Source organism: Eublepharis macularius, chromosome 2 (assembly GCF_028583425.1).
Source record: "Eublepharis macularius isolate TG4126 chromosome 2, MPM_Emac_v1.0, whole genome shotgun sequence".
NCBI lineage: Eukaryota > Metazoa > Chordata > Lepidosauria > Squamata > Eublepharidae > Eublepharis > Eublepharis macularius.
In genome coordinates, this window is record NC_072791.1 from 92,497,819 (window position 1) to 92,510,114 (window position 12,296).

Genomic DNA, 12,296 nt, shown 5'->3' on the forward strand with positions numbered 1-12,296 from the left:
TTTATTCTGTGTTGTGTATAAACAAACAAACCACCAGTCCAGAATCAACCCTAAAGAAAAGCGGTTTTCTCATTTTGCAGCAGAAACCAGCTCTGCATAGGGCAACTTGCCTCAAGCATGGGTGAAGTAGCAAGACAGAAATCTGATAAATCTGACCAAACTGATCTCTCTGTTAAATATATTGTGAAGACAGGAGGAAGATGGTCTGACTCTGTGGAAGAACGACTGAGTGAATCCTGTTCAAAGATAAGGTTGTACCAGCTTTTAACATGCTTGGGATTTCCAGGGCAAGATATATTTAAGATCTTGGCCTAAAATATGAAAAGGTTAAGTTAACTGCACATTTTACAGAAGCTGATACCGGGCTACAGAATCGTTCAGGATGCAAGTTATTCTTCTTAGCCTCTGAACAGCAGTGATGAAAAACTGGACTGCTGGACTGACTCCAAGGCATGCTGGAAATCTGTCAGCATTACAAAAGCTGCTGTCTGCTGCTGTCTCATCTCCACAATCGCAACTGAAAGCAATGTCGGTTTTCATAACAAAGACAAATTAGTGAATTGCCTTCTTGTTTCTAAACACTGCAGTTGTAGCTATGTAGCTGTTACAACTTGTTGTACAGGAACTGGGAAGGCGCAGGAATAGGAAAGTAATATTTTTATTGGACCCATGACTGATAAATGGACATGTGATCACGTTCCAAGTGCCAATTGTAAAATCTGAGAAAGTTGGTTTCATTCTAGCATGAATACATGAAGTCACTAATTAACCATTACCCACAACCACTAGAAATCCCACAGGCCTATACATTTTTATATTGCAAAATAAATGACCTTGTTTATTAATCAGCTGCAGTGAATTCAGACATCTTCTCTAGGGTAACATGGGTTGAAATGTGCATGCTTGGTTGCAGGGAAATGTAGCTTTCTTTCCCTCAATTGGAGACTGTGAGCGCTGTGTAGTGTGTGCTTTTGCAAATGTCATGGGTACATATTGGACTGGCAGTGATGCCATGAATGGCAAATGGCAGCTCTTTATCCCCATACTCACGTGTGTGATTTTTTTTCAAGTTTATTCTTCGATTTTTACTCCATTAAAGACTGAGCCCTCCCAAGATTGCTCTCCTTGCCTGCCTTCTTGACAACAGAGTGTCAAGACTTTATACTTTGCTTGTTGTTGTCTAGAGCTTTTTGAATTCTTTAAAGAATTCACACTTTTTCTATTGAGTATTAAGAGTATATATCTTCATTTTTAAAAACCCCATAAAATAAAATTGCAGTAACATCACTGCCATTTTCCAATCTGTGGGGAAAGATCACATTATTAAAGTTGACATGGACTACTGTGAATATAACACTATTCACCTGGAAAGGCACCTAACTTAATTACAATTAATATTAATAAGTGAACCCCCTAAATATTAGACTTTCAGCTCCATTGTATATTTCCATAGAGACAAGGCAGTTTTTCAAATACACTTCAAACTGCCATAAATAACACCATAAAAGAAGTGACAACTTGTATTCCAATGGCAATAGTTATAATGCACCACAGTTGTGGCAGCTAGTTTATTTGGACAGTATTGGGATACATGGCACTTGCACATACCTTTGGTCTAGCACAGCTTCTGAATAAGATGGTGGAGAGTCTAGATCTGGTGGCCTCGGGTAGGCTTGGTTGGACATGTACTGAACCCCATTGTTGACATTATAGGTTACATTGCAGTGATGAGGATGATCAAGGACAACTAGCCGGGATAGAAGGACAGGGTGCTGCAGTCGGTGCACAGGCAATGTCATGAGGTTGTTGCGTTTTCGCTGGTGGTGCAACACCAAGGCAAGCAGGGCCACTACCAGCACAAATATGGCAGAGCTACCAATTATTGCATAGGTAATACTGGGATAGTAGAGCAGCTGAGGTTCTGTGGTCACATAATCCTGGTCACTACCAGATTCTGCAAAGCATAGAAAAAGATAAAAGGAAGGTAAGTCTCCTCAGAAGAGCTGACATTTCCCTCACGTATTCTCTGGTAATGTAGAGCGGCCTGACTGACTTTCCACTGAATCCGCTCACTCTTCAGGAAGTATGGAAAATTAGCTAATCAAGAACATATGCACATAAACTGGAGATGAGTGGATAGAAATTGCACATTCCATCCAGTCTGCATTGGATGGTTCTGCCTTGCACAGATTTGTTCAAAGGCTGCAGAGGGAAACAAAGTTCAGCAGGGAAGACAAGATGATTTCTTGGGCTTTGTATCATTTTTTAACTTTTGGTAAATAGCAGGAGGGGGGAGTCACATGCACAATCCATGTGGCAAGGCAGAATTCAGTCTGTCTGAATCTCAGTGGAATACTAGTCCAAAAGGTATGACTACAAAAACATTCAGCCTATATTGCTGGTTTGTAGCTGGAAAAAAATTCTATAAAATTTCCATTTAATTGGCTGAGGACATTTTTCTTGTCATGGGCAACTGGGGAAAATGTTGTTTACAAGCTGGTGCTTATAAATGGCTTTGACCACACAGCATATCACCTCCGTGAATGAAAACAGATATAATGATGAAAGATTCAGTTCACTCTCTCTTTTTGCTTCAAGACAGAAAAATATTGGGCTACCATTTTCTTTTTATAGCATTCCGTGCCAGTGAAATCAGCTAGTAACAAAAGAATGAAACATTCAAACATTTCTGTAATTTTGTGAAGACTGAAAGTGGTTTCCTGGGATTCAACAAATAATTTGTTATCCAAATATCCAGAAGCCAAAATCCGATTTCCTTCTCGGTTTTAAATTTCAGTACTGCAGCTCCCCTATTTCATTTGCTGCAAATAGTACATTTCAGGAAAACTTTAAAAATTCCCCAGCCAAATATAATGGATTTAAAAGGATTCTATTATTAAAATTTTAGACTTATCTGTTTAAATAATGGTTCACTTGCTAGAAGGTGACTATAATTTAAGGAAAATCAGTCATACGGTGGTGTTATCTCAGGCCAAAGAAATGTGTCTCTGTCTATCTCTGAAGAGAGGAGTTTTGACTCTCAAAAGCTTGTACCCTGAAAATCTTGTTGGTCTCTAAGGTGCCACTTGACTCAAGTCCTGCTGTTCCATTTCTCTTTTCATAGCTCTGTCTCCCTCTAAAATTTTGGTTTCCTAACTAGAAGCCTCTATTGACAAACCGAAAATGAGTATCCAATCACAGTTCAAACCAAACAGTGACAGTGTTACAAGATATCTAAGAGTTCACTTTGAGATCACTTTGACGAAATTATATTTTGTTGAGTTTCAGGCAGCTCCATTTGAATGAAGGAAAGTCTGTCTCACTTTCTCAGCTGTGACCTAGTGGGGTGCCTACGGAATTGTCTGTTTCCATCCTAACATTCATTCCAAAATTGCTATGGCACATTTTTTATGCTATACTAAATTATTCCATTCCAAATCCTTTCCTAGAGCTAATCTTAACGCCTGAAGATTCACGTATGCCACCTTGTCGTCAATTGTGGACTGTCCTACTTCTGATAACAGGCAATGAATAATACGTTTGCATGCTGGTGGTGGTAGAAACTGCTGTCATGACAGACCCCACCCCTTCCCCGCAGCAGATTTTCCCACCAAAATCCAAGGTTGCTTGCTTTGGCTGAGCAGCCCCAAGTAGAGTGTCTCTATTTGTGGTTTTAAAGTTTTTTTGTGTCCCACCTTGATAAGCAGTTATAATTTTGGCTTTTTTTAGCCTAGCGCAGAAACTTGATGTGAGAAAAGCAGGAACCCTCTCCCTCTGGGTTGGAAATGGCAATGGAGACTGTATAATGTTCAAAAGAAACATCAGCTTTATTGAACAGGCAGGGATGGAATAAGGACAGTCAGGAAATAAAAGTGCTGAGGTAAAATTTGTTGGTAGAACAGAATACTCTTTAAGTCACAGGCAAAATAGTTTTCTTGAATCTTACTTTCTATGTTCTTAATCATTAGTGAGAGATTATTTTGTTTAATACTTTGTGTCATATATGCCTCCTGCATATCTGCCATGAATGTATAAGGGTTCTGCCTTTGGCTTCTGAGAGTGTGGGAAGTTCTTTTCTGCTCATTACCAGTAGGTTATCTTGCAAATGTTACTTTCTTTTTCTCGCTCCGCTGAGTCAGTGTCCCTGACTGCCAATCGAAGTTGGCACATGGAGAGCTCTTCTTGAGAACCAAAGATAAATTCATCTTTCTCACTGCCTGCTCTAAAATATTTAAAAAACAATGGCTTCTCCCGTAATATACCACCAGGACTACCAGAGAGAAAACTCTCGGGAGAAATCTACCGAGAGTTTTCTCTCTGGTAGTCCTGGTGCTCTAAAATATTGTCTCAACCCCCCCCCCATGTTAACGGTCATCTCAAAGGCAGGAATATTCCCTATAACTAACAGTGCTAGCCCTACCCACGTCACTTCTGCCAATTTCACTGTCTATGCATCTTGTACTGAATGGATCTTTAATAAAGTTACTTCAACTGGAACATCTGTGTGTTAACTGTGGAGAACTTGGGGACCTAACTGCCAGGGACTGACATTTTGGCAGAAGTCCTTTTCTCCTCTGGACCCGAAGTCAAGCTACTGGCGTGATGCCGTATGAGACCGACCAGGGGACCATGAAATCCCCAGAGGGAGTTACTCAACTTAGAGTCAGAACAGACCTATGGAAATGGGGCGACTGGGGGAACCCCAATTGGAATAGCGCCCAGCCTTAGCATCACTGGTTAGGAGTTAGGGGTGATCCCGGAGGGGGGAATGGATTATGCGACCCGGCCGATAACCACCCCAAGGGAAGGTGCGCCCCAGATACCAACCGGCTAGCAGACCATGGAAGAGCTCCTGGAAACATTGACCAAACACATTAAGTGGACTGCAGCTGGAAATAAAGGGATCCTAGGAGACCTCATAGGACCCCGAGACCAGGCAGAGGTGGAGGAGGCTCAGTGAACCCGGAAAGAGAAGTTCGGGCATTGGCTTTGCTCTGTCAGTCTCAGGATGTTGGAGATGGACGCCTACTACCGAGCGATGGGGGTGAACCAGGAGGAAGCCTGTCCGAATCCTTACGACGCCCCAGTAGAACCCCAGAATGGGCATGAAACTAGCACAACGGCGACACATCCCCCAGAGACTGACTGAGCAGTGTGGGGGGGGGGAGATGAATGAACTGAAAAGGGATTTGGCGCAAGTGGTGAGAGGACTACAAGACATGATTCACTGTATGTCCAAGGTGGCAGTGCCTCAGGGCCCAGGGCCTGATGAAGCTGGAATTGGGAGGGACCAAGGAGATGGACTACTCAGACCCCAGCACCCTCCTCCCCCCGTACCTCTGCAGAGAAGTCTGGTTGGACCACTGGGGAGACCAACGGTCCTTCCGCAACCAAGAGGGGGACCGTTAGCCCCGTTGCAGCCCAGAGCACCAGCACTGCCAATAGGATTTCCTGGGTATCCTTCACTGCACGGAGGTGTACCAATCAAAGCACAACTAAAACCCATGCTGCCGGCTCCACTTTCCCCCGCTCTACCACCATGGTGCCGCCTGGTGCCACCAGTGGGACCAGGGGGGCCAATTATCCCACCAAGCTGGGGGGTATCGAAGGGAGTACTGCTATAACCTATGTCACTGGTCCAACCTTTCAAAGTTTTGCCACCAATAGGGATGCCAGCTGCCCCAGGAGGCCCCCTCGCGATAGTGCCCCAGCATGGACTACAGAAATTAGAAGCCCGTTTTGACAGGGACCCCAAAGGACTGGGATATTTTATTGTGCAAGCAATATTTTTCCGAGAGTGGGGCTACACCTTCGTGAACAACCCCAGCTGGGTAAGTCACTTGGGATCCTGTCTGGATGGTTCAGCAGCTAAGTGGTATATCACCCTATATGAAGCTGGGGCCCCAGAGTTTCATAGCCTTGAAGCATTTGTGCGAGTGTTGAGGGCCTAGTTTGAGGACCTACTGGAAGGGGAACGAGGCCAGACACAACTGAAGCGGATGAGGCAAGGAAACTGCTCAGTTGCGAATAAGCTGCAGAATTCAGGCAGTACACTGCGAAGGCACAGGACTTGTCAGAACGAGTCAACATCGAATTTTTCTGGGCCGGCCTGAACCCAGACCTGGTGGCTGAAGCCTTGATACAAGATGATTCTGCTACCCTGTTGGGATGGATCCAACTTGCCTGCGAGGTTGAAAACCAAGACCAGGTGGTGAAGCTCATAAAGATGCAGCACCAGTCAGCTGCCAAGAGAACCCCCCTAGGATCAAGGAGGAAAGAGAAGAAGACCTTTGACTAAAGCTCCATAGACTTGGAACGGGCTACCTGCATGAGAAAGGGATTATGTCTACAGTGCGGAGGAGTTGGCCATTTTGCCGCTGAATGTCCAGGGAGCAGGAAGGGGTGGATGGACAAGAGCCACTCAGGGAAACTGACTGCCCCACAGGCTATCAAGCCGCCAAAAAAAGCTCCAAAGAAGAGAAGTGAAGTGGCAACTGGCCTCAACACTATGGAGGGGTTGAGTGAGGAACCTTTGGAAGAGGAGGAAAACCCAACCAGCCAGCAGGAAACGGCAGCAACATGTTGTGAGGAGGCCCTGGCGAGAGGTCACGCCGGAGCAGCCTCCGCCTGAGGTGAGACCGAAAGGGGCCTTACTTTACATGCCTGTGACTAGTTAACCCCCAGCGGGAAACCCACATTAGAGTGCAAGCCTTAATTGACTCTGGATGCACTTGAGATTTGATTGCCCCAGCTTTAGTCACAGGATTGGGGCTGAATGTGTGTAAATTAAACCACTCCGTTATGTTTGAACAGATGAATGAAAGGAACCCCAGCCAATATAGAAACTGAGATGGTCCCAGTGGGAATGGGGAGCCATTGGGAAGCCAGAACTTTAGTAGTGACTGACGCCACCAAATTCGTGTTGGTGTTGGGAATAAGGTGGGTATGGAACCATGACCCATACATGAACTGGAAAACCGGAGAATTATGTTTTGTGGGGAGCGGGATTGTCGAAGTCATGTATGGAACCCAGAGTAGGGTCCTAATGCTCCCCACCTTTAGATATTGCTCTACTAACCCAGGAGGAGGTTGAACAAATTCCCCCAGAATACCAGGATTTGAGCCATGTGTTTGAAGAGGAAGAAGCTGACGAACTCCCCCTGCATAGGGCTACAGACTGTGCCATAGAGATAATCCCAGGTCAGAAACTGCCAAAGGGGAAACTTTACTCGATGAGCCCAGGGGAGCGGGAGGAATTGTGAAAATTCATTGACAAAAATCTGGCCAGAGGATTCATCCGCCCGGCTAGCTCCCCACATGCTGCACTGGTACTATTCCGAAAAAAAAGGATGGGGGACTAAGACTATGTACTGACTATAGAGGAATTAATGCTGTGTCGATGTCCAATGCATACTCCATCCCCCTGATTAGAGACCTGTTGGGAATGGTGTCTCAAGGGAAAATCTTTTCGAAATTGGATTTACGAGACGCTTATTTCCCAATGAGAATAAAGGAGAGGGATGAATGGAAGACAGCTTTTAACACCCTGTTGGGTCAATTTGAATACAAAGTAATGCCTTTCGGATTACAAGGGGCTCCAGGGGTGTTTATGAATCTAATTAATGAAGTCTTACACCAACATTTGTATAATGGTGTGGTTGTTTATCTTGATGATGTGTTGATTTATTCGAAAGATTATGAGTCCCATATAAAACTAGCATGTCAGGAACTAAAGACTCTATGGGACAACCACCCGCCGGTGAAATTGTCTAAATGTGAATTCCATGAAGAGGAGTTGGATTTCTTGGGATACAGAATATCAAAGTAAGGGTTAAAAATGGACTCTGCGAAAATTCAAGCGGTGGTGGGGTGGGACGACCAGGAGACAATTACAATCGTTCCTGGGGTTTGCCAACTTCTATAGACCATTTATTAAAAACTTTGCTCAAATCTCCTTACCCTTAACAGATTTGTTGAAAACCAAGGGGAAAGGACCACAAGGGGTGAAGCCCAGTGCTAAATTAAATTGGACTACAGAGTGCCAAAAGGCTTTTGAGCATTTAAAGTCTTTGTTCACTTCAGAACCTGCCCTATGCCATCCTGATGAGAATCGAAAGTTCGTTGTACAGGTAGATGCTAGCAATGTTGCCATGGGGGGGGGGAGTTAGCTTACAAGCAGAGGAGGAGGGGAAGCTGCACCCCTGTGCCTATGTATCAAAAAAATTCTTGGAGCCGAATGGCACTGGTTGGTGTGGGACAAAGAAGCTTCGGCAGTTAAACTGGCGTTATGTACTTGGAGACATTGGCTGAAGGGGGTGAAGGTGCCATTTGAAATCTGGACTGATCATAAAAATTTAGAAGCGTTGCACACCCTGCGAAAATTAGGCACTAAGCACGTCTGGTGGGTGGAGTTCTTTTCCAAATTTAATTTCATGCTGAAGCACCTCCCTGGCAAATCTAACTTCCTGGCATGCCTTTTGCACATGCCCCAACATGAAAGCCAGAGAGAAGACATATTAGACACAATGTTCTCTCCGGCCCAGTTGGGTGTGTGTGTGTGCAGTAACCACCTGAAGCAAGGCAAAGCCAGACAAACCTTCAGTTCTGGACTGAGAGGAGAAAGTGAAGCATGAAGCAGAAAAGGAGGAGATGCCTTGCCCAAGAACGAACTGCAAAAGGGAGAGGGAGACAGATGGTACCATCACGGCTGACTGTATGTACCAGCTAGTTTGAGGGGGGAGGTGCTGAAACACTGCCACGATTCTAAGCTAGCTGGCCACTTCAGCTATTTAAAGACATTGCATTTAATACAAAGACAATTTTGGTGGCCAAACATGAGAAAAGACATCTCTCAATACGTATCTACTTGCCAGGTGTGTCTGATGGGGAAAATCAGGTGGGGAAAGCCACCAGGTCTCCTCCAGCCCCTGGACCCTCCCCTAGCCCATGGTTGGTTATCTCAATGGACTTTATAACTAACCTCCCCCTCTCCAAAGGGAAGACTGTAATTCTGGTGGTGGTTGATTTATTTTCTAAGCAAGCCCATTTCATTCCGTGCTCTAAAATCCCAACTGCCAAGGAATTAGCCAATCTTTTCATGCAACAGGTAGTCAGGCTGCACTCGTTTCCGGACAAGGTGATATCAAACCGCGGAGTCCAGTTTGTTGCCAACTTTTGGCAGGAGCTATTGAAACTGGCTGGAATTGAACAAGGGCTTAGCTCCATCCATCATCCCGAGACCGATGGGCAAACCAAAAGAGTTAATCAAGTATTAGAACAATTTTTGAGGTGCTACATTAACTACCAACAAGACAACTGGACTGATTTTCTAAGTTTTGCTGAATATTGTTACAACAACACGGTACATAGCTCCACAGGAGCCTCCCCCTTTATGGTAGCATATGGTTATGAGGGCACAGCAATGCCATTTGTAAAGACCCCAGGCAACGACGCACCAGGGGACCTAAAAGAGTGGTGGTCTACAGTAAAATCTCAATGGGAAGTAATTAAAAAGACTTTAAAAAAAGCCAAAGAGAATTACAAAAGGCAGGCTGATAAAAAAAGATCAATCCCATGGAAACCACAAACTAGGAACTATGTATGTTTCCACTAAAAATCTAAAGGGGGAGCAACCCAGCAGAAAATTGGGGTGGAAATTTCTGGGACCATTTCAAGTCAAAAGAATAATAACTGAAGTCAAGGTAGAGGTGAAACTACGCAAGAACTTTAAAAATGTCCACCCTGTATTCCATTTCAGCCTGCTGAAGAAAGCGCCCCCTCCTGACAAACAGCATCTGGATTGAGGAACTCCTCCCCCTCTCATAGTGGATGGACAACTGCACTATGAAGTGAAAGATATTCTGGACTCTAAGTTAAAGCGGGGAGAATTGTTTTACTTAATTCGCTGGGAGCACTTTGATAAGGGTCAAAAGGAGTGGGTAAAAGCCTCAGATGTAAATGCTCCCAGACTGATACGTAAATTTCATAAGACTTATCCAAATAAGCCAGGTCCTTTGTGAAGATGGGAGGACATTCTTTGGGAGGGCAATATGTCATATATGCCTCCTGCATATCTGCCATGAATGTATATGGGTTCTGCCTCTGGCTTCTGAGAGTGTGGAGAGTTCTTTATTGCTCAATGCCAGTAGGTTATCTTGAAAACTTTACTTGCTCTTTCTCGCTCCTCTGAGCCAGTGTCCTTGACTGCCAGCCAAAACTGGCTCATGGTGTGCTCTTCTTGAGAACCAAAGATAAATTCATCTTTCTCACTGCCTGCTCTAAAATATTGTCTCACCCCAACCGCCCCCCTGTTAATGGTCCTTATCCCAAAGGCAGGAATATTCCCTATAATTAACAGTGCTAGTCCTACCCACAGCACTTCTGCCAATTTCACTGTCTATGCACCTTGTACTGAATGGATCTCTAATAAAGTTACTTCAACTGGAACATCTGCGTGTTAACTGTGGAGAACTTGGGGACCTAATTGCCAGGGACTGACACTTTGGTTACAGCAATAATGTTTCTTCACAGGGTTCCCTTTTACAACTCAGGTTTCCTGATGTTAGTTCAAAACTATTTTCCCATTACAACAGACCCGGGGTCCTCCTCAGAGCCAAACCTCTTTAGACACTTTAGAATTAATCATCTTCTGTTCCAATGAGTTGTACGATTATGTGCGCTGCTGTTTTAAAGTAATCTGTATTATAGGTTTTATCTTGTTTTTATGCTACCATGCTTTATCCTAATATTATGACATACATTGTGCTCCACTCTGAGCCTACTTGTGGGGAGAGCAGATTATAAAGATAAATAAATAAATAAAAAGATGAAATCCTTCTTCGGGGCTTGAATGGGGGTGTGCCAAAAACACATCCTCAGTTCTATTGTGTAAACAGGTTTCAGCTTGTGCTGGCTTTTATATTTGGAATTTTCAACTAGAATTCTTCCTCAGGAAAATGATGTTATAGTTATGGCAAAAGATTTCTTTTCCCTCATGCCAGAGGGGAACATGTCTGACCTTCCCTGTCAGACTCACACACAAATCACTGCTCAAAATATCATCCTGAAAGTTGGCCAATTGGAGAGAAAGGAGAAGCCTGTCAATCAAGCCTGTCAATCAAGCTCCAGGTAACTGTTTTCCCTTCCAGCTCTCTGAGCACTGAGGAAACCTTCTATAAAGTGCTTTCTGTCATACAAGTCAGAGCCAACTTACGGCTGCAAACTCAAGAGTTTTTTCTCAGGATTGTAGAAAGATCTGTTGTCCGGTGTCTGGACCAGACTTGGGAACCCTCCCAGGACTGTACATCTCCAAAACAAGACTTAACCCCTCCATCCTGCCCTGCTGCCCTTAGCACTCACCCAAGTGATGATGGGATAGGCAATAGAGGCACTTACAAGGGCCAGGAACACTGAGAAATCCCCAAATGCAAGACGCAGCAGGAGGCAGGCGAGGTAGTAGTCCCTAGGTTATAGCTACCGCCAGCTTCCTCACCAAGGCTCCAGGGCAGCCCATTGCTTCGGCCTGTCCATTGCTTCGGGCTGCCACTGCCAAGGCAGCCAGGGCAGCATCTAGGTTGTTGGGGGTGAGACTAGGAGGTGGAGCCTGGGAATGGTGAAGGGATAAAAGGGAAGTCCACCCCCAAGCAAGGGTGGGTAGGAAGGAGTTTTGAGGACAGCACAGAGTGAGATCAGAGCATAGCCAAGAGAGCAGTGAGGGATACCTGGGTGACATTAGCCCACCTCATGCTCTTTTCCTGAGATATGGGTCACTCAGGGCCGGTGCGCCCATTGAGGCCAGGTAGGCAGTGGCCTCAGGCGCGGGGTGCCGGAGGGAGAGCCAGAGGAGGCGCGGGGGGCAGGAGCGTGTGCCACAGAGCTGCAGCCTCCTATCCCTCCTGCCCCGCTGCTATCAGCAGCACACGCCCCCGGCTGGGTGCAGCCGCTGCGGGCAGGCATCTGCAGCAGCACAGGCAACCGAGTGGGAGAACTCGGAGGCCACCTGCGCACCATCAGAGCCACCTGCCACAGCGATTGGGCCGGTGGCGGCACACACGCTCCTGTGAAGCCTGTCAATCAGCAAGCGCCGAAAATCCTTGCGCCGCCCCTGGGGTCACTCAGCTGGGACCTGCCTGGTTGATGATACTACAGCTGGACCCATTAAGGCAGGAATAGAGCAGAAGAGAGCCTCACATTTGTCCTGTCTACTTTTGGCTCCAATCTTTGAATTTAAGTACCCACAGATGAGGCCATATCAAGAATGAGACCTTTTTCTGTGCTTCATGGCTAAAAAGAGGCTC

At 45.4% G+C, this 12,296-nt stretch overlaps 1 protein-coding gene across 5 annotated transcripts in view; it reads right to left on the bottom strand.

Moving 5' to 3' along the window:
• The window catches only part of LDLRAD3 (low density lipoprotein receptor class A domain containing 3), a 230,386-nt gene that overhangs the window by 3,502 nt on the left and 214,588 nt on the right, over positions 1-12,296 (bottom strand). For all 5 annotated transcript variants that reach the window (XM_054971891.1, XM_054971890.1, XM_054971889.1 and 2 more), the window contains exon 5: positions 1,609-1,954. In XM_054971891.1, coding sequence (XP_054827866.1) covers positions 1,609-1,954 — 346 coding nt within the window. The remainder of the gene's footprint in view (positions 1-1,608; positions 1,955-12,296) is intronic.